Source organism: Stenella coeruleoalba (assembly GCF_951394435.1).
Source record: "Stenella coeruleoalba genome assembly, chromosome: 5".
NCBI classification, from domain to species: Eukaryota; Metazoa; Chordata; class Mammalia; order Artiodactyla; family Delphinidae; genus Stenella; species Stenella coeruleoalba.
Genome location: NC_137150.1, coordinates 1,729,331 through 1,751,312, shown reverse-complemented (window position 1 = coordinate 1,751,312; position 21,982 = coordinate 1,729,331). Strand labels below are relative to the sequence as shown.

The 21,982-nt window shown below is 45.0% G+C and overlaps 1 protein-coding gene across 19 annotated transcripts in view; it reads left to right on the top strand.

Annotated features, from left to right (window-relative positions):
* RARB (retinoic acid receptor beta) overlaps window positions 1-21,982 on the top strand; it is a 1,070,304-nt gene that overhangs the window by 916,472 nt on the left and 131,850 nt on the right. For all 19 annotated transcript variants that reach the window (XM_079921499.1, XM_079921514.1, XM_079921515.1 and 16 more), the window contains one exon: window positions 915-1,063. In XM_079921499.1, coding sequence (XP_079777625.1) covers window positions 915-1,063 — 149 coding nt within the window. The remainder of the gene's footprint in view (window positions 1-914; window positions 1,064-21,982) is intronic.

Below are 21,982 nucleotides of genomic sequence, written 5' to 3'. Positions count from 1 at the left end.
TCTTGCTTTGACATTGAGCATAAATCTGGAGGGTAGGGATGGGAGAATACCTAGATCTCAAGTTCTATAAATTCCTATTCCTCATGGATTTTGGGTGGTTAAATAATGAGATGGGGGATCGCGTATTTGTAAGTCTAGACTGAAAAGCAACGTCAGGCTATGCCATCATTAATGTAATGCAGTGCTTTTCAAACATTAAGTGTACATTCCGTCACCTGGGGGTTTGGTTAAGAGGTAGATCTGACTCCTCGGACTTGAGCTGGGGCCTGATAGCGCATTTTCTAATAAGCTCTGACGTGGTGCTGGCGCTCCTGGCCCAAGGAGGGCTCTGAGTAGCAAAGGTCTCGCCGCCACTGCTGTTAGCGAATCTCGGCTCTGGCCGCGTGCTGACGGCCCTTTCCGTGTCCTTGTTGAATGGCTGCTTTGGGCATTTTCTTCCTTTGTCCTAAGGAAGGTTCCTTTTGGTTAAGTGAGAGACAGGGTCAAGCGGGTCATTTCAGAGACTCTAATTGAACTGGAAGCTAGGGGGAACGAGAGTCGAAAGAGCCCTGGGTGTGCAGTGAACATCTGACTTTGTGTCTTGGCTTTACCACTGCCCAGTGGGTCTTGGACAAGTCACTGCACTCCTTGAGTTTCTGTTTCTCTTGGAGGTAAAATGGTGATAAAATCATCTCCCTCACGGTGCCACGGTGCTCTGCAAATGAGAGAGGCGTAGGGGATTGCTTTGTAAACTGTCAATACCACGTTAGAGTCAGGATCGCCCTGCAGTGCCTACACTGGCAGCTCTTTTTGTGGGCCTATCCTTGCTATGTTATTGCTGAATTGGGGGCAGAGGCCTATGAACTCACTGGTGAAAAAGCAATGAACTGAAATACGCTTTCTCTTTTTCCTCCCCCTTCCCATCTCCACCGTAGCGATTGAAACACAGAGCACCAGCTCCGAGGAACTGGTCCCGAGCCCTCCGTCTCCACTTCCTCCCCCTCGGGTGTACAAGCCCTGCTTCGTCTGCCAGGACAAGTCATCGGGGTACCACTACGGGGTCAGCGCCTGCGAGGGGTGTAAGGTGAGTGCCCAGCTCCAGGACTGGGCTGCTTTGATATCTTGTCGCGTCACCTCCAATCGGTGTGGTGCTCTGGGTTGTGTGTGATGGTTTCATGTCTTCCTTAGAGCTCATTAGTTAATTCAGAAACTTCTGCAAATGTCTGATGGGAGCCAAATGTTCCAGGGCCCTTAAAATAACCCGTAACAGTTCTTTTCAGGTCGCAAGAGCCTTTTGAAGGCGTCCTGAAAAGCATCCCCTATTTCTCTTTAGAACATGCCGTCTGGTGTCTTTGTAGTTTTATTTCATTTTTAAATATGACTGACAATCCCCTGAATCAACTTGCAGAGAATCCAAGGTTGAAATGGGGATTTATCTTCTGGCTGTTTCCTCAGCCCTGTGGCCTTTGAATTACAGTTTGATTTTCAGCCTGTGGGGACTTGCTACTGTGTGTGCGTGCGTCATAAATTCAGGGGAGCTGGATTTAAAATTCCAGCCTACAGAGTCATGGAGGCTGAACATGTGTCAGAGAGTCTATGTGGCTGCTTTGAATCAAACTAGACAATCGTAATCGAGTCCAACAGGCTTAATTAAGTGAAAGGGCTTCTTATTTTTTTTAAAGAGAGAAGAGAAACAAAGAATGACTTCACAGGCAAATCCACCTCATCCACAGATAGTCTTTCAAAGGATCTGTGGCTGTCTTGAGCCAGCCCTTCCCTAGATAACACGGCTTCTCTCTGTTCCCGCCGATGGCAGTTCAGGTGTGCTGTTGGTTTTTTTTTTTCCAGGTGTGCTGTTTATGCATCAAAACTGCGTGATGCATTGATCAGTGCAGACACGTTGGAGCACTACAGCCTCCTTCCCTGCCCCCAGCTGCTCCAAGGCATTTTGTATTTAGCTGAGCAGAGTTAGCACTTACTGCGTGCATGGGTCAGGAGCCAGTCCTCAAAAGGAATGGCTTGAGCCCACAGCCTTTTTATTTATTTATTTTTAATTTTTTATTTTATATCGGAGTACAGTTGATTCACAACGTCGTGTTCGTTTCAGGTGTACAGCAAAGTGGTTCAGTTATACGTATACACACATCTATTCTTTCTCAGATTCTTTTCCTATTTAGGTGGTTACGTCATATTGAGCAGAGTTCCCTGTGCTGTACAGGAGGTCCTTGTTGTTGAAACCACAACTGTTAATTTGGCTTACAACTCACGGGCCGGTGCTCTCGGCCGGGTTCCTCTGGGGGTTTCGTGTGGTCCTAGCCGTGCTCCACACGGACCAGGTCCACCGCAGGTTAGCTGGTGGGCTCTGCTTCTGAGGGTGCTGCCGGTTGGTGGGGGACCTTTCATCCCGTCGGGCTGGCCCCAGTTATTTGCAGGCAGGGTTCCAAAAGAGAGAGTCGGGCTACACGAGTCCTCCAGAGGCTCGGAAGGGACACACTCATGCTTCTGACACATTCCAAAGCAGGTCAGAAGGCCAGTCTGTACTCAACAGGTAAGAACATAAACTCAACTTCTTAGCAGGAGGAGCTTCCAAGTCACAAGATAAGAGGCGGGAATACAGGGGGAGGACAGCTGGGGCCGTTTTTGCATTCGGTCTCCCGCCCGGCACGTCTGATGGCCTGGGAACAGAGTGGACCGGGACCTGGGACCCGGGACCCCAGCTGCACCTCACACACAGCCTGACACATCCTGGGTGCTGAAAGATACAGCTTGAAGCACCGCCTGAGTGTCAGCCCCTCAAAGAAATTATGCGAGGTTTCCTTCCTTTTCGAATCATTTGAATAAACATGAATTTGTTCACAGGGTGAGGCCGGTTTGGAGAAGTTCATTACAGCCTTAGGAATATCTCTTCTTCTGGGGTTGTGTTGGTTTGAAAGGAATGCCCCTTCTTCCAGTAGCCTCAGATATGGTGGTCAAGGAAGAGAACACGGCAACCAGTTGGCAGCTGGATAAAAATCAAAGCATCTGTGCATCTAATTAGTGCTTTATTATTGGCAACCCCTCGCTGAACCTACTTAAATTTATCCTGAGATCTGGGCAGGTTTCAGCAGCATCCCAGTTCACTCCGTCCATTTGTTGTGCAGTCTATAAATAAATCATTGTCTAGTGCTCATTTGGAAGTTAAATGAAAAGACACTCCTTTATTTCAAAAAACTTTGTCATCTCATGACCAGAAACCTTAATGAGGGACGTTACAACTCAGTTTACCTGCTCCTTTTATGTCCTGGGAAAAGAAATTATCCAGCGTGTCTTCTCGTGCCAGATCCCAAGCCCTACCTACATATTAAGCAGTTTCACACTCTGTAAAGTACAGACTGTTTTAATCACCTCTTAGTCAGCTAATTCCCTGACCTCTTGTTTTAATTTGGGATTCTGTCTCTTTTTAGGAAAAACCCCAACAAAAACAAAACCCGTAGCAGCACAAGCAAGTTTGATGAACTTGGTAAAGCTGTGCAGAGTCCTGTTGGGGTGTACCTTTTTAATAAAGAACTATAAGCCCAAAACAGTCAGATGAGCTTGCCAACCAGTCGTCCGACTAAAGGGTTTTTGAACTATGGGTGGGTCTCTGAAAATGTGGACTGCCTTTCCCCCTGGTTGTTGAGAAAGACTGGTCTGCATTTTGGCTTGCTGGGAAAACATGACAAAATTCATAGAACTGAAAAACATGAGAAAGCAAAAGTATAATGTGACAGCCAAAGGAAAAAATATATAACTTTATATATATATAAATATATTAAAAAAATTAAATATAACTTTTGTTATCATTTTAAAAATTACCAACACAATGCAGAATTTATTGTATAAAAAAAATAGAACATTAAAATAACCATAGTTCTAGCCTGGGAGAAAAACCCCTGTTAAACCTGTTTTTCTATTAGTATGTGCATCTTGTTATTTTTGGTGTTTTTTTTACAAGGATAGAATTTTATGTTGTATACTGGTTTTAACTTTCTTTTAAAATTTAATAATGTTTCATGACCAAAATTTAAACAACTGCATAGTTTTTATGGCTATGCCATTAATGTGGTTTATGGTTATATCGTAATATATTTCATGAATCCCCTGTTGTACAATTGAGGTGTTCTCAGTGTTTCTCTACTATAAATAATGCTTTAATAAATAGCCTTCATGTTTATCTCTGACAATTTACTTAGGATAAATTAGTAGAAGTGGAATTTCTAAGTCAATGGCTCTGTACATTTTTAAGGCTTCAACGAATTGCCAGGGTGCTCTCTAAAAGAGGTATATCAATGTGAGCTCCGTTAGTCTATAAAGAGTTAGTATCATTGAAGACTATCTGTTAGAACTCTCTCCCTGTGATTATGAGGTAACAAATCAAGAAACAACGTCTCTTCGGGAATTCTGCCTATCTTTAGTTTGGTTGTTTATAATGGGCCCCAGGCATGATACCATTTTGGGCTACAGCACATACACCGTGGGCCCCCAGTTGACCTGTAAGGGCTGGCCCATCCTTTGGCTGGAGATCAAAGATCGCTTCTCTGGGCTGGGATCCCCTGCTGTAAAGTAGGATTCCCAAACAGAACCCAATTTACATCTTTAAAAAGGAGTATCCACAGTAGCTTCCGCCTGTCATGACCGGAATGACCGTATTGACTATTGTTTGGGGAAGAGCACGTTCTGTCTCCCTAGGGACCAAGCGGCAGTATTAGCCTCAGAATTTAATGAATGGGTTGTGGGCTACCTCTGGGAATGGCCAGTGGCTGCTGTGTTGACACAGCATCACCATGGCATCATAACCACTAGCTGTACCATAGTGATGTCCTGTTAGGGGATTTCCAGCTAAACAGGACAAATGGCAAATTTTTATAGGGGACAAAGGGTACATAAAATGAACATGTGGTATAGTTAGCCAAGAAGGTTTCATGATATAAAGTTATAAAGCTGATTTTCAGGTGTCTTTAAGAGACAATCTCATTGCTCATAGCTAGAATTTATGCACAGTTTTGGCCTTTATCCTATTTACATTTCCATTTTTGTAGCTTTCAAAGAGTATGGAATCTAGAGTGAGAACACCAGGATTTGAATCCTGGCTAGGCTACTTGCTAGTTTTGTGACCTTGGGCAAGCATCTTTCATTTTCTGTGTTGCTCTCTTTTCTCAATTGGAAAAATGGAGATAATAATACCACCTACCATCTAATATTGTTGTGAGGATAGAATGAGTGACTATAGAGCATATACTTGGCACATAGTAAGTGGTATATCTGCTTAGTTATTGTTTGTACTGTCATGAAATTATTATAATTACTTTTGCACACAGTCATGTAACATTGGTTATAATCTCAGTATTCCTTCTTGTAATGTTCTTTCAGCAATTCCCTATTCCTTTGTGCCCAAATCAACACTGCCTCTTTCCTTCAAGACTCAGGTTAAGACCCAGCCATTGCGTGGAACCTCCCCTGATTACCTAGTACAGGAGTTGTTACAAATTGATTCTGTAAAGAGCCAGACAGTAAATAGTTTAGGCTTCAAAGGCCATATGGTTTCTGTTACAGCTACTCAACTCTGCCATTGCTGCATGAAAGGAGCCATAGACAATATGTAAATGAATAGGCATGGCTCTGTTCCAATAAAACTTTATTTATAAAAACAAGCAGTGGACCATGTTTGGCCCTTGGGTCTAGTTTCCTGACCTCTGCAAAAGTACATGGTGATATGTCCTGTTTTTAGTTTCTAAAACTCAGAAGCTGATGGCCCAAAGCATTCATGCCAAAGGCGGCAGCAGCTGTTTCTGGTGGACTGTGGGCCTAGGACGGCTACTCGCCATCCCTGCCTGCCCGGGCACCATGGCAACAGCTTCAGGACCACTCTCCCTCTCAGTTGTTCCTCCACCTCTCATTCCTGCTCAGCTCGCACCTCCTTGTCAATCCAAAGCCAGAAATTAGCAATTTCCTTATAAGTGAGCTACTTCCAGAAACACCTGGCACCTTACTTTGGAGCGGTTTGTGGGATGTATTTTATGATCTTCCATATCAGTTAGCTTTTCCTGCCTAACAAAAAGCTCTGCTTGTTGGCTTCAAACAAATGGCACTTATTATCTGTCACAATTCTGCGCAGAGCTTCTTGTCTGGGCTGGCTTGGCTTGGGCCAGGTGGGCCTAGGATGGCCTCACACACATGACCAGGGCCTTGACAGGATGACTGGACCCTCTCCCCATGTTGGGGCTCTTCACCCGTGAACCTAGCCTGCGTTTGTTTATGTGGTGGTGGGCAGGTTCCCATCAGTAAGACAGGACAAGCACCAGTGTGCAAACCTCTGGTTGCATCACATTCGCTAGTGCCCCATTGGCCCAGCGTGGTTAAGCCTGGATTCAGTGGGTAGAGAAGTGAACACCACCTCTTATGGGGAGAAGTGGCAGAGTCACCCTGCAAAAGGGTGAGGATGCCAGAGCCGACATTTGCTGACATACCTTCTTGTATTATGCCCTGGTTTTGTGCAGAATTCTCTTCCAAAAACTGTATTCCAGGGCCACAGTGCTGGGCGCCAGAGATGCAGCAGTGGATGTGACAGACAGGTTCCTTCTGGAACAAGGGCAGAAGACAGGCAAACAATTTAGAGTTGGAAGAAAATGAATAGGATGGTCTGGTAAAGAATAACGGAGGGGGACCTGATTTGATAGGGAGGCAGGAGAGAGCTCATGGCTGCGAAGGAGCCGGCTGTGTAATGGGGTATTTTAGGTCAGAAACTGAACTTGGATTCTAGGGCCGTTTCTTCCCTTCTTTGTTGTGTCCATTAACTTCTCTGGGCTTCAACAAATCTGTGAAACTAAAACAAATCCACAAGTTTGAACCCCGTCCTACGCCAAATGCAAACACTACAACAGTGAACCCAGTAAGTGCACTGATTTCTTGTTAGGAATAGCTTGTGTGGCGTGGGAGTCCCTGGTGTTTACAAGCCTGGGGTGAGTAGCGGGGTGGGGGGGGGGGAACTGCTCTTGTTGGATACCTTCTCTGTACCAGGCGTGGGGACATTTTATACTCATATTTCATTTAATTCTCACAACAGCCCTCCAGGGGGTTAGGCTTTATGACCACCATTTTAAACATGAGAAAACTGAGGTTCAGAGAGGTTAAGGAACTTGGCCAAGGTCACACAGCTGGATTTCAATCCTAGTCTGGAAAATTCCTCACTGCTTCAGCCACACTGAAACAGTGGGTAGGAAGCAGCGGTGTGTTGTATTCCAGTTTGGGGGTTTCATGGGGCAACAGATGAAAAACAAAAACAGGTGGGAGCGTACTTCAAAAGGGAAACAACCCTATGGTCTTGATCATTTCATAAAAGAAATGACATTTTACATGAATAAGTAAAAGAAGGAAGAGCTTGCAAGGCAGTCTTTCCCAAGGAGGGACAGTTAACACACGGGCTCCACCCATGGGCACACTCCCAAATGGTGCTGAGTCCTTGTTTTCTCCGCTTTGCCCTTGGTGGGTGGAAACTTCCCATCTCTGAGCCAGCGCCCAGCCCACGTGGGGAGCCCATGAGGCACAGAGGGATGCTTGATCGTGGTCACGCTGGTAGCCTGCTATTTAAAGTAGCCTTGAAGAGTGTAAACTCCACCAGCCCCCTCAGTCCCTCAGGGCTCATTTCATCCATTTTCTTATCTGCCTTTGTTTTCCTTGCCTCTGAAAAAGGAGGCTCTCATCTCCAGGACAGCATTCGGCCACTGGGCTGGTTTGGGGTTTTTTTCCTGGCAGACGGCAAGTAGTATGCTCAGTACAAAGAGTTTTGCAATCAGGAAGATGGATGTCTGCACTTAATTTTAGAACTCTATTAAGTACTATAAACGTGCTTGGTGATTTTATTTGACCGAGGCCATTTAAGATGACATTGTTTTTTTGTTTTTAATCAGCATCCATAAACATGAACATTATGCTCTGTTTGGAGACCGTTCCGGTCTCTGCCCGCCCTTCACAGTTGCTTCTGCTTAGGGGTTTGCTGCAAGATCCAGTCCCAAGAACAATATAACACACTAAAGACAGTAACAAAAACAGGACAACGTCTGCATGCTGTAGTAGCTAAAGCTGAATTATGAAGCCTGCCATCAAGTTCATTATTTCAGTCCTTGAACCAAAAAGAGCAGGTCCCCTCATAGGCCCAAAGAGCTGTCCTCCTTTATAAAACTGGCCAACAAGGGAGAACTTATTTATTCTCTCATTGATCAGACATTTACTAAATACCTTCAATGAGACAGGCTCTAGGTACAGAAATTAAAAGTTTTTATGTATTTTGTTCCCAGTGTTGTGTCCCAATGTTTAGAAAGTACATAGAACAGTGCCTGTTAAATAATAGGTACATAGTAGATATTTACTGAGTGAGAGGATGAGTGTATGTACGGGCAAGGAGAAAATTAGTGCACGTGCCGTGTGCTGTGACACTTGAAGTTGCAGGGCTTGACGGGTGCAGAGAAGGAGACTCGTATCCCTCTGACATTTCCAGGGAAGGCTTTACAGAAGAGGTGGTTTTATGGACGTGTGAGCATTTTCCAGGTGAGGCAGGGGAGAGGAGCGTTCCAGGAAAAAATTAAAGACTAATCTGAAAACAAGGGAACTTGGGATAGTCTGTGAAGAATTGCATGGAAATGTGGAAACTTATCCCTTCTCTTAAGGTTGGTTTTGCACAGCCCTGTGTAGGCATCTGGGGATCAGCGGGCATGAAAGATACTCAGAAGGGCTCACTGCTGTGTGTCCTCAGAGCAGCCTTCTTTGGCACCCTCATTAGGTCCTTCTCTTTCACGTGTTCTGTTCTCCTTTGTAGCACTTAACCCAGCTGTAGCTAACTTATTTTTTAATTAATTTTTGTTGGAGTAGAGTTGATTTACAATGTTGTGTTAGTTTCTGCTGTGCAGCAAAGTGAATCAATTATACATAGACACATATCTGCTCTTTTTTAGATTCTTTCCCCATAGAGGCCATTACAGAGCACTGAGTAGGGTTCCCTGTGCTCTACAGTAGGTCCTTGTTAGTTATCTATTTTATACATAGTAGTGTGTATATGTCAGTCCCAGTCTCCCAATTTACCCCTCCCCTCCCTTGCTCCTTGGTGACCGTAAGTTTGTTTTCTACATCTCTGACTCTGTTTGTTCTGTTGTTTTGGTTTTTTAAAATATTTATTTATTTATTTTTGGTTGTGTTGGGTCTTCGTTTCTGTGCGAGGGCTTTCTCCAGTTGCGGCAAGCGGGGGCCACTCTTCATCGTGGTGTGCGGGCCTCTCACTGTTGCGGCCTCCCCGGTTGCGGAGCACAGGCTCCAGACGCGCAGGCTCAGTAGTTGTGGCTCGCGGGCTCTAGACCGCAGGCTCAGTAGTTGTGGCTCACGGGCCTAGCTGCTCCACAACATGTGGGATCTTCCCAGACCAGGGCTCGAACCCGTGTCCCCTGCATTGGCAGGCGGATTCTCAACAACTGCACCACCAGGGAAGCCCCTCTGTTTCTGTTTTGTAAATAAGTTCACTTGTATCATTTTTTTTAGGTTCCACATATAATCGATATCATAGGATATCTGTCTTTGTCTGGCTTACTTCACTCAGTATGACAATCTCTAGTTGCATCCACGTCGCTGCAAATGGCATGATTTCGTTCTTTTTTATGGCTGAGTCATGTGATTAACTTATTATTATGCAGCTGTTTGTTTGCTCCCAGCCTCTGTCACACTGTAAACTGCAGGAAAACTGGGGCTGGTCTCTTGTCCGAGCTTTATTACCAATGCCAACCGTAGTGCTCTGTGCATAGTAGGGCCTGAATAAGTGTTTTTAATCATAAATTAGATCTAATTCTATAGTAATTAATATAGTAATAAATGACATGTAATAAATAAGATTTAATTCTATGGTAATGCACATAGTGGTATAATTTTATATATTCTATCTAATTATATAATGAATTGCATCTAAATACGTAGGATTTGTGATTATATATTCATGAACATTTTTATGAAATTTGTGAACAGGACAAGGCCTTGGGTGGCCAAAATCCAGCTCATTTCCTTAGTAATTTCTGCTTTTCACCTCAAGGTTAGCCCTTCACTGCAAATGATATGTTCTTTTTGATACCGTCTTTAAGCGAACTCTTAAGGATTAGCAACTAGATCGATATACTCAAAAATACTGTGGGCTCTAGTGCTTTAAAAAAAATAACAATCTCAACATCTAGAATCTACCTTCATATCTAGAAACATCAAGACAGCTGAAATGACAGTCTGGCTATTTCTAGTTTTAGTTCCTACAGAAGGAGAAAACACTTCTGCTGCTGGACAAATGTTGTTCTAACTTGAGAAATCATTTTGGATTGAAAAAGCAGGAAAAATCTGTCTTTTTTTTCCTTCTGATATAGGAATAAACAGGAAGTGGAGGGTGAATTCTGAATTCTCCTGCAGCCCTATATTTGTTTTCCCATGTTGGCTGAGTGAGAATAGTTTATTTAATTTGGTGGCTTTACGTGGCTTTATAAATCTTTTAACAGTTACAAGTTCATAAATGCTTGTTTAAATTACTTTGCCTGCTTGTTGTTTAAAAATATCTAGAACACTCTCATTTGCTGTTTTTTTTAAACAAGCCTCAAGTCTGTAATTTTTGGTAAAGCTTTCTCCCTTTGTCATACAGTAGAGAAACAAGCTCCGATATTCATAATTAACCTGTTGACTTGAAAATGGCTTACTCCCAATGATGTCCCAAGTGTATGTTTCAAGGAGTTTTGGTCAATGAAAAAATTAGCAAAAAATCAACAATGTTTCTGACTTAAAGCAAGCGTGGAGCCACCAGGGTTTGGGGGGGTGCGAAATAAGTTACTTTTACAAAATTCCTGGAGACCATCATCTAAAAATGAATTGTGACAATGTATTATAATTTCACCAAACAAAAACAAGAATGTATTTTTGTCACAGAAATAAAAGTATATGGTTTGGGGTTTCCTGAGAGTGATAGAAATTATGACAGAAAATCATTTCTGTTTAAATAGATTTTACACCATCATAAGTTATGATTGAGTTACTTTGGGGAGATGAGTGTTTCCGCCGTCTCCCTAAACCTTTTACTGGAGCGGTTAAATAGGGAGCTTTAAATTCTATATTTCCTTCTCCTGGCTGAAGTCTTGGAAAGAAGTCATGAGGAGTGGAATCACCTGGCAAGGGCACTCTTGTTCGGTTTTTTAATTTAATTTTTATTTAATATTGGGGTATAGTTGATTTACAATGTTGTGTTAGTTTCAGGTGTACAGCAAAGTCATTCAGTTATACATATACAAGTATCTATTCTTTTTCAGATTCTTTTCCCATATAAATTATTACAGAATACTGAGCAGAGTTCCCTGTGCTCTATAGGTTATCTTGCTGGTTATCTGTATATCGTAGTGTGTGTATGTTAATCCCCAGCTCCTGTTTTATCCCCTCTCCACCTTTCCCCTTTGGTAACAAGGGCGCTCCTGTTTTGCCAGCCCCTGTATTGCTCTTCCCGAGGGCAAGGCTGTGCGTCCCTTGTCTGCCCTCTCTGTATGGTTGCCTCTCTCCTCACCTGCAGACCTGTATAAAATTACAGAAACAGGAAAAATACCTCACACTTATACTGCCTCTAAGTGTTTCTGAAGCACTTTCACTTTATGGAATTCAGTTCAGCTGAGCTTTGCTGCAGTTAGGAAAAAGCCCTCCAAAGTGTGCCACGTTTGGTACAGAATTTCTTCGTCAGGTAACCGTTCAAGGCCTGTGTCCCCGGCTGGTCCCTCCTCTCTTGCACACAGTGAGCAGGAAGGCAGGCTGCTCGCTGTGCTACAGCTCAGCGTCCACTAGGCCCTTAGCTGCGTCTGATTCCTGCTGGCAGACTGGGAAGGAGAGCACAGGGGAGGGGAAAGCCAGTCCTGGGGGCGCACAGGGCACTGTCAGGACCCGGTCGCAGCACCAAGCCAGCTGCAGGAGATGGAGTCTAGCCATGAGCTTGGGGACAGGCCAGTGGTTAGCGATGGGAACGCAATAGTGAATTTAGTGGAGAGCTGAGCGTTCCCGCCTTAGCTGTTTTATTTGATCCTCATAAAAATTAGAGAAGTAGGTGGAAGAGGGTTTTTCTTACTTCCATTTCACAGGTGAGAAAAACGCACCAATCTACCATTCACGTCCTTGATTTGGAATCTGTTGCAGATCCTGACACGGTTACTGTGGAAACCAGCAAGGGTTCATTATACAGTTGTTCCCGTAGTTTTCCCTGAATCTCATCAAACTATCTTTTCAAGTCTATGATCCTAAACATCTTCATTCCCTAGTATGTTCGGTTTTGACGTTTTGAGAGACCGGGAAGGCCTTCCCCAGTAGAGGGAGGCCTTTATCAGGGGTTCGACTGCAGTGTCAGCCCACAAGGCAGAAATCACGTGCAGCCAGGATGACCCCAGAAAACCCCTTCGGCAAGCAGACGGCTGGAGATGGACACACGGCTCCCATGAAGGCAGCAAAGCCACTTCTTCCTCCAGCTTTGGAGGATTGCTAGCCCTTCTGTGGAGCACCGTGTGAGATAGTTGTTTTCTGTTTTCGTGTTGTACCAAAAATGTGCGTCCTTAATTAAGCACAAGAGTTACACGAGCACAACACAACGCTCACAGCACGGAAATCACACATCTCTCTAGCCATTTCCTTCTTTCTGGGCTTCTTTCGTCATAATAGTTTCCTTGGGATTGGAATTTCTCTTGTGCCTTTTATGAGCTGTGTCTTTTTGGTTTTTTTTTTTGGTTCAGTATTTTTCCGCTTCAGAAAGGTGGCTAGATATGTCCAATGGATAAGCAACGCCAGAATGGGGGAAAGTTGTGTTCCCTGGACCCTAGAACTCATCCCTGAAAAATATCTAGAAAGGTGGATAAAAATCTGCGTGCATCTCCTGCCCGCACAATGCTCGCGTTGTCTGGAGTGCAGGGGAAAGGCTGGGTTCTGGCAGCCCTGCCCCATTAGAGCCTTGTTCCTTGTTCCATATTGAAAAGATGACATTCCTTTGCTAGCAACGTCCTGCCCGGATTTCTGGCACCAGTTCTGTGGCCGGCACTGTCGCCTGGGGCATTTTTGTTTGGGTTGGTTTTGTTTTATTTCCAAAGCAGCAAAGTGCAGGCTGCATAAGTGTACAAGGTGGAACTGTTTTTATAGAGCTTGTCGTCAGACTTCTCAGTACAGTCAAGGTGGCCTGTCTGCCAGGGTGTCTGCTTCCTATTCACTCGTGTCAAAATGTGAGAAGGCACATACAGTTAAATTTAACTTATTAGCTTGTTCTCAGGTGTTGCTGAGACAGCCCTTGGGTTTTCATGTGGGCCCCCTCCTCCCTCTCAGGATTTCATGTAATGCTCCACTTATAACAGAGATCAGTGGATTTGTAGAGTAAATATTCCAATAAGGAAAAGCAAAATCTTCAGTGACCCTCTCGGTTCTGCTTCCATGGAGGCTTTTTCTGTGCCTGGAAAACAAAAAAAGAAAAATCCTTTATATTGGCTGCAGCTCTGAACTGGAGCATGTAAAATGACTTCTCAGGGTCTGTGAGCCTTAAAATAACGAGCGATGGAGAAATGTGAGGTAGGTCAGTGAGGGGGAGAAAGCTCTGGTTTTATAAAGGATTTTCATGGTTAAACAAATTTGGAGAAACTAGAATGATCAAACAACGCGAGTTCTCCTCTGTGCTTTTGAATCTGAAAATAGCAGCATTCTCAGTACACAACACCACCATTCATACGGGCTGGAAAGTCCCCAAATCATGAAAATTATCCTGATTAGTCAAAACCAGCAGGGATCATCTGACTGCTCCTTAGGGAAATGAGAATTTCAGCGTGGATCTCACTTCTGCATTTTGTACTCAAACTGTAGACAAACTCTGCTGCATCTGGGGACTTTGGAGTGTGGGCACGCTTTCAGCCAAGAAACACTTCTGAAGGCCGCTGCCCTTGTTTACATTACTCCTCATTAACATAAAGAATTAGTCTCAGAATAATAACATTTTGAGGAGGGCATTTTTTTTTTGATATTTATTGGTTTCCACAGGCATGTCCTGCTGTGTTAGATGCTCCTTCAACTGGTTGGTCCCCTAAGTTAGAAACTGTATAGACCCAGTACTCCATGAGATGTCTTTTGATGGCTTCTATTCCACTTGAATGCACAATATATCATGTTTATGATCTCATCAGAAACACTATGCTAGGCCTTCCCTGGTGGTGCAGTGGTTGAGAGTCCGCCTGCCGATGCAGGGGACGCGGGTTCGTGCCCCGGTCCGGGAAGATCCCACATGCCGCGGAGCGGCTGGGCCCGTGAGCCATGGCCGCTGAGCCTGCGCGTCCGGAGCCTGTGCTCCGCAACGGGAGAGGCCACAACAGTGAGAGCCCCACGTACTGCAAAAAAAAAACCCAAACAAACAAACCAAAAAAACACTATGCTAAAATACTTGAATAGCTCTTAGTACGTTTGTTAAATTGAACTGTGATAGAAAAACTATGACAGTTATTAGTCCAATGCCAGAAATTATGGGAGAGGGTATTAGAAATCGATTCCACTAATTGTGGTTATTTGCCCCCAAATGGAATCAATGTAAAATTCCTCATCCATTTGTATTTTGGTCTTAAATTACTTCCTGCTTTAAGAGTTAGGTGGGAAATATGTTCTATTTAAATGAGTGTTTGGTGCTTATTCTTGCCTGTTGACCAAAATTTGAGCCTCATGTATATATTATACATACAGATATAGAACTTGTTTCTGTAAATATTTGTGGCAGGTAGGATTCTGCACAAAATTGTGAATTACATCAAAGCCTAAAAGAGTCTAATTGTCACCACTAGATATATTTGGTTTTAAACCCAAATAATGAAGTTGTTTCTTTCACTACACCCACGTGTGGGATGTTTGCACAGGGTTAATATCATGGACCCGGTGGTTTAAGAAACCTAAAAGAGTATTTTTTAATTAGTAAATCTAGATCAGCATTCCTTTACTCTTTGATTCTGTCCCATCCATCTTATTCTTTATGAGCCCTGGGCCGCAGAAATAGTATTCCTGGGACTTCCCTGGCGGTCCAGTGGTTAGGACTCTGCGCTTCCACTGCAGGGGGCCCGGGTTTGATCCCTGGTTGGGGAACTAAGATCCTGCAAGCCACGTGGCACAGCCAGAATAAAAGAAGAAAGAAATAGTATTCCTGTTCTCTACAATGCACAGTATTAGAAATAAGAGCATTGGAGGAGAGATGAGGATGGTGACCTCCGAGGAGCTCACCTGTGCCTCTGTTACGTCCAGGTGGGTGGGCCACTGTCAGTTACTTTAGCCACGCCCCTGTGACACAGGTGGAAACTAAAGGAGAGTGATGTTTACGTATTTTAGCAACTTATTTTATTTTACGTATTTATTTTTTAATATTTTTAATTAATTTTTTTTTTTGGCTGCGTTGGGTCTTCATTGCTGCGCGCGGGCTTTCTCTAGTTGCAGCAAGCGGGGGCTACTCTTTGTTGTGGTGCACGGACTTCTCATTGTGGTGGCTTCTCTTGTTGCAGAGCATGGGCTCTAGACACACAGGATTCAGTAGCTGCAGCACGCAGGCTCGGTAGTTGTGGCTCGCGGGCTGTAGAGCGCAGGCTCAGTGGTTGTGGCGCATGGGCTTAGTTGCTCCACGGCATGTGGGATCTTCCTGGACCAGGGCTCGAACCCGTGTCCCCTGCATTGGCAGGTGGATTCTTAACCACTGCGCCACCAGGGAAGCCCCTAGCAACTTATTTTAAAATATTAAAGCTGAAATTCCTACAAGGACATATAAAAATAATGTAAATAAAATAGAAAAAATTGATTTAGGTACATTTGTGAAACTTCCTATGTTTGTAACACTTGTTTCTTTTTCTTCAAGCCGCCTCGGAGCAGCAAGTGTTGTGGGTAGATGTGGTTCTGAGGCCCTGCTGGGATGCAGGCCACCTGTCTTCTGCCATCACGAAGGTCCTCTGTCTTATGGCCCTACCGAATCCAGTGGAAGAAAATGCAGCCCTATTGTGTGTCCAGGAGAAGGAGGGTGGGCAGTGTTGGTAGCATCGCTAGTGTTCACCCCTCAGCTTTGAGAACCGCCACCACCATTTCTTTTCCATAGTCGTGTGGTCCTCAGTGTGGTTGCCTCATACATACGGTTGGTATGTCTGGCTGTGTTCCCACGCAGTGGAGGATGCGTTCCCTGCGCATCCGTATCACACACTACTGGGCCCTTGAGAAGGGGTTTGTGTAAAACGCCTTGGGTAAAAACACTCCATCTTATCTGTGCCTTCTATTTTTTTAATGCCATTCTTCTTTGCCAAAAATGTTTCCAAGTCCCTTAAGCATACTTCCCAGGATAGATTTAGGAACAAATTTACGTCACACCCAAAGTTGCCTCTCTCTGGACTGAATTTGCTTATACCATATCTGTCATTTTAGTTTTTCAGTAATCTCCCCTACCTCTCTGGGAAACTCCCCACATTGAAGGGCAGATGCTCCCCCTGTCTTTATATGAGAGACCCAGTCCTGGACCTACAGCTGTCCCTTTTCTCTGGAATCGTCATGTCTTCACCGTGGCCTGGTGAGTCTTGGTTGAGTTGAAGCAATGGCAGCCGTCCTGACATGCCAGGGTTGCTGCAGTGGAGCAGAGCTCCCTCTGTAGCACTTACTACTATTTGAGATTATTTCATTAATTGTCCACTTATTCACTGGTCTTCTCTTCCATTACTGTATAAATACCCTGAGACAGGGACTTTGTAAGTCTTGTCCTCTTCTGTATTTCCAGTGCCCTCGACAGAGCTTGGCACGATGCAGGCATTCTGTAGATGTTTGTTGAATGATTCTATAATAAACAAAATTGGAAGCGAGAAAGAAAAACCAACCAGGATTAGAGCACAGTTGTGCCCCGTGGTTGTGTTAGCCCCTGCCCTGTAATAACTTGCACCGAAGGGGCACAGGGAGGAACAGAGGTTTTGGGTAATGCTGACTGAGTGTGTCCTAGCAGACAGGAAAGGAAGAGTGACAGTTTCAGGAGGCATCCTCACCCGTTGCGTTGTCATTTTTGGGCGGAGCGTTCTCCCCTGAGCACTCAGGGCCATGCAGGGGTGTCCACCCCACTGTCCTGCTGTCTCTGCCTTGCCACCCTCTACCACACTGCTCCTGGTCTGGAACAGATGATGTAAGAGCAACGCTTGGGCTCAGATTCCCACCTCATGAGATAGATGGTGTGTTCGTGTCTGCCAAGGGTGACTGTTTTCTTATCAATTATTAAGGTTGCTTCTTAGCCTCGCGTTGAACTGGTTTTGAATTTCAAATATTGGTCATTTCCCATTCGTCATATACACCAGTGAGATAACAGATGCCTTCCTTTCATTATGAAAAATCCTGTAATTACTAACAAGTACAGGGAGGATTTATGAATACAGTATCTCCTTCCTTTATATAACACATTTATTGCATAGGTCAGACAGAGAGGGGAGAATCCCTTCTTCCTTAGGGTTTAATTTCGAAAATAAGTGCATGCAGTAAAAATTGCATAGGGTTAAAGTGACCCTTAATCATCCAAACAGGGTGTTCCAGTTACCGGTGCTGCATAGCAAGCCATCGCAAAGGTGAGAGGCATGAAACGACGTTTCTTGTTTTGCTCACAGACTTTGTGAGTCAGGAATGTAGTAGCCGGGACATGGTGGGGATGGCTTGTCTGGGCCTCCACTGAGCAGACAGCGTCTTCAGTGCCTGAGGTCTGGGAGCTGGAACCCTTTGAAGGCAGCTTCAGTTTTGCGTCTGGTGGTTGGTGCCGCTTGTTGCCCAGGACCTCGGCCGGGGCTCTGGCCCAGAGCCCTGACACGGAACTCAGTGTGGCTTGAGCTTCCTCACAAGAAGGTGATCTCGGAGTAATCAGACGTGCTACGTGGCGGCTCAGAGGTCCCGAAGACAAGCGGGAAGCCCAGCGGCCTTTTATTCCTACTCTTGGAAGTCCCAAGTGTCCCTTCTGTCAAATTCTGCTGGTTATAGCAGTCACAAACCCACCCAGATTCAGGGGAGGGACATAAGACCCTCCTCTCTTGGCGGTAGAGCCCAGGTCAGTTGAGAAGAGCATCTGGGATGGAGGTACCCCTGTGGCCGTCCTGGGGAAATCCAGCCTGCTGCAACCTGGGGTCTGGTCTGAACCACACTTAGATGGCTCTGTCTCCAGTTGAAGAAGCCAGGTGAAGTAGGTGGCTTGTTCTCAGGAGCCTGTTGTAGGAAAAGGATGCATCTTTACACACTAGGAAGACTCATGGCTGACTTTGAAAAGGGGGACCCCCGAGGGACTGGGGCCCCGCGGGTTCCATCACCAATCTTGCACCCCCTGAGCTCAACGGCAGGTTGGTGTCTGGCTGCCACCCACCTTGAAGCTGCTGTGAGCGGGTTCTTACTTCACAGGTAACTAAGAAAAATGCTGTACGCTTAGGGTGTACGTAATATCTGTGTCCACAGAGAGGGGAAAAAAGTAATCCAGAATGTCCAAGTGAGACCCAGCTCCGCCAGCGTCCTAGAAACAGGCTGCCTGCTCACCGCCCTGCCCTCCCGGGCTGTGTCAAGTCGTACGATTATTATCTTATTGATTCTAGGCGACTGAACGAATTTTGCTTTTATAAATGTGGGCTCTAATGTGAGATGTTCTCGTCCCTGTGCTTCCCGAGCTCCCTGCCAAGAGAGTTATTTATTCCTCGCTGGGCGTGCTATGCCTCTGCACGGTCAGGGTGCTGAACTCCCATTGACTTCGGCTGAAATTCTCTTGGCCTCAGTTTGGAAGTTGTCTATGGGCCTTTAATTACACCCTCTGGCAAAGGAGAAGGAGCGCTTGAAACATGCATAAATTCTGTACATATTTCCAAGGCTGGGCTGTTTAAAAAATGCTGTCTGTCTTTCTTCTTCTTCTTCTTTTTTTTTTTTTTCTCTTTGAACTTGGACATGAATTTTTGTAAAGTACAGCATGTCAAGGGAAGGGCAGTGAGAAAATATGCAGGGGTATTTACTTAAAAATTACTCAGCGTGTCCATCATGGTGTGTTCGCTGGTTTTAGGGTGGTATACCGTATAATGAGATGAGAGATGTTCTACTTTATTTTAAATGGCTGCTTTTAAAAATCTCAACTTTGCTGTGCATAGTCTTATGCAATCCATGCCCCTCTCTGACCATAGTTTTTATTTTCCTTTTTTACATTTCCCGATAGATTAAATTTGTTCCTATTTCAAATTTAAACACAAAACTGTGAAATACGCTGAATTTTGTTTGAATCCTTCTAAGTAACTGAGTACTCACAGTGACTTTTTAAGGTATCAGATGTCATTTTTTTTTTTTTTTGGTACGCGGGCCTCTCACTGTTGTGGCCTCTCCCGTTGCGGAGCACAGGCTCTGGACGCGCAGGCTCAGCAGCCATGGCTCACGGGCCCAGCCGCTCCACGGCATGTGGGATCTTCCCGGACCGGGGCACGAACCCGTGTCCCCTGCATCGGCAGGCGACTCTCAACCACTGCGCCACCAGGGAAGCCCCAGATGTCATGGGTTTTAAGGAGATCTGGAGAATGCTGAACTGTTTCTGATGGCTTTTAACTGTGAAGCAGAATTGTGAGATCTTGGAAATCTGCAGGTCCCTTACTTGGCTTCATGGGGTTACCGCCTACCAAGCCTGAGCTATCTCTGTAAAGGAGGCTGGACTGTCCCTGACTGCAGAATTCACAGACTGTGTTAATTGCACTGTATGTTTCCATCCCTCCACTGCTGGACATTTTAAAGAAGCCGCATGGAAGTGACATAGACCGATCTGACCTCCTCTCCCCACCCCCTTCATGCATTACCAGCAGTGCAGCGACCAGGGAGCTGGTAAAGAACTTTAATGGCCCACATACTGACCATATTCCTGAATCGCAAATGGTTGGTTGTATTCTTTGGAAAAGAGAGATTTGTATAGTTCACAGCAAGCTCAGTCTTGGTGAGATGGAATATTGCAGTCCTGTGGTTCCTGCATCCCCTCAGCCTGAGCTAGTGATTTCCTCTGGCCTGGGAGTCATATCACCCAATTTGCAGGTTCATCTTTTGTAGAAAAAGGAAAATAACATCTGAGTGTCAGGATTATTTGAGAAACATACACTGTCGTGTGTACCCAGTGTTTCTTTAGTGAGAAAAGCACTTATCTAGCACTTACCCTGTGCTGGACACATATTTTAACTCAGCTAACCCTCACCACGGCTCTATGAAGAAGCTATAACTGCTCACCTTTGCAGGTGAGGCCCCAGTTTGCTTCACTTTCTCTTTACCTCTGATTCTCCACCAGTGACACGAGCCAGGTTAGATCCAAATGGGAGTTGAGGTCACTGACTTTCATCTTGAATATTTTCTGATTCATATTCCTTGAGAGGCAAGGATGCCTTTTGGTCATGTTTCATATAATTCTAGAGGTAAAAGTCACTACATATTCCACTCTGTTTCATTGAGTTTAGGGTAGAAGGATGCCAGATCATTTTCTGCAAAAATTAACCCCATTAAGAAATTGTGTGTACTTATTCTTACTGGAGTTCGTTTCACTATTGGAGTTGAGAATTTGGATGCCTTATGGGGAGAGCCAGGCAAGGAAGTAATGATGCAGGCTAATTTGGGACAATAGAGAGTGTGGGGAGACAGCAGCTGTCTTCTCATTGATTGCTCCCCTGTATCATTGGTGTTAGAGCTGTAGCATGGACCGGACGGCTTGTTAATCCATAGATCGCTGGGTCCTGCCCCCAGAGTCTCAGATTCAGGAGGTCTGGGTGGCCCTGAGAGTCTGCATTTCTAACACGCTCCTGGGTCATGTAGGGTGCTGGTCCAGGGACCACATTTTGAGAGTCACTGCCCTATGGGAGTGGGGGGCTAGCATTGCCTGGTTTTCTAGTATTTCAAGTGACTCTCTCTATTCCATGAGGATTGTGGCTTTTTCAAGGTCTTTTCTGGTTCTCCTGACATTTTGCTACTGAAAAAAACACTCAGACCAGACGAGGATTAGGCAAGAAAATATTAGGCAGAAACATCAAATCAATCTCTTTTGTAATTGAAATCTCCCACTTTTTAAATGTTGGCAATGAATTTAAAAGTTTTTAAACGACCGCGCTGGCCACCACTGAGCCAAAATAAACATATCTGTTGGCTCAATTCAGCGTACAGATGAGTAGTTTGCAACTTCTGCTTAGATGCTAAGAAGATACAATGGATGAGAAAGAAAGAATTCAGGTTTTTGAATGTCTTCTCTGCAGTTGAAAATATCATGAAAAACTTTAGCAGAGGAAAAGAAAAGCTAGTCCAGAAACCTGCTTTTGTAACTGTCCTTTCCTTTTATAACTGGAAGGGGAAATCCATAAGCTGTTAAAATTATCAGATAGTTCCCTTGGTTAGGTGGATGCAGCCTGTGAGCCACGGTCCCTGTTGAAGCCTATAGGCCAGGGACGGGCCTAGTTCCTGTGAAAGATCCTAGCGGGCAATGTTGCTCTCATCCTCACCTCATCGTACCTGTGGTACCTCACAGGCTTTTTTCTGCATCTCTCCACCCACATCCAACTTTCTTTCCTGGCCTCGCCTCACTTTTTGTTTTGGCTTCACTTGCACCTTTTGCCACTTCCAATTGCATTGTGAATTAATAATGATAGCAGCTATGGGTTCCCCTGGTGGTGCAGTGGTTAAGAATCCGCCTGCCAATGCAGGGGACACGGGTTCGATTCCTGTCCAGGGAGGATCCCACATGCCGCGGAGCAACTAAACCCGTGCGCCACAACTACTGAGCCTGCGCTCTAGAGCCCGCAAGCCACAAGTACTGAAGCCTGTACCCCTGGAGCCCGTGGTCCGCAAAAAGATAAGCCGCCGCAATGAGAAGCCCGCGCACTGCAACGAAGAGTAGCCCCCGCTCACCGCAACATAAGAAAACATGGCACAGAGAGGTTGTGACTTGTCCAAGATGAACCACACAGTTACT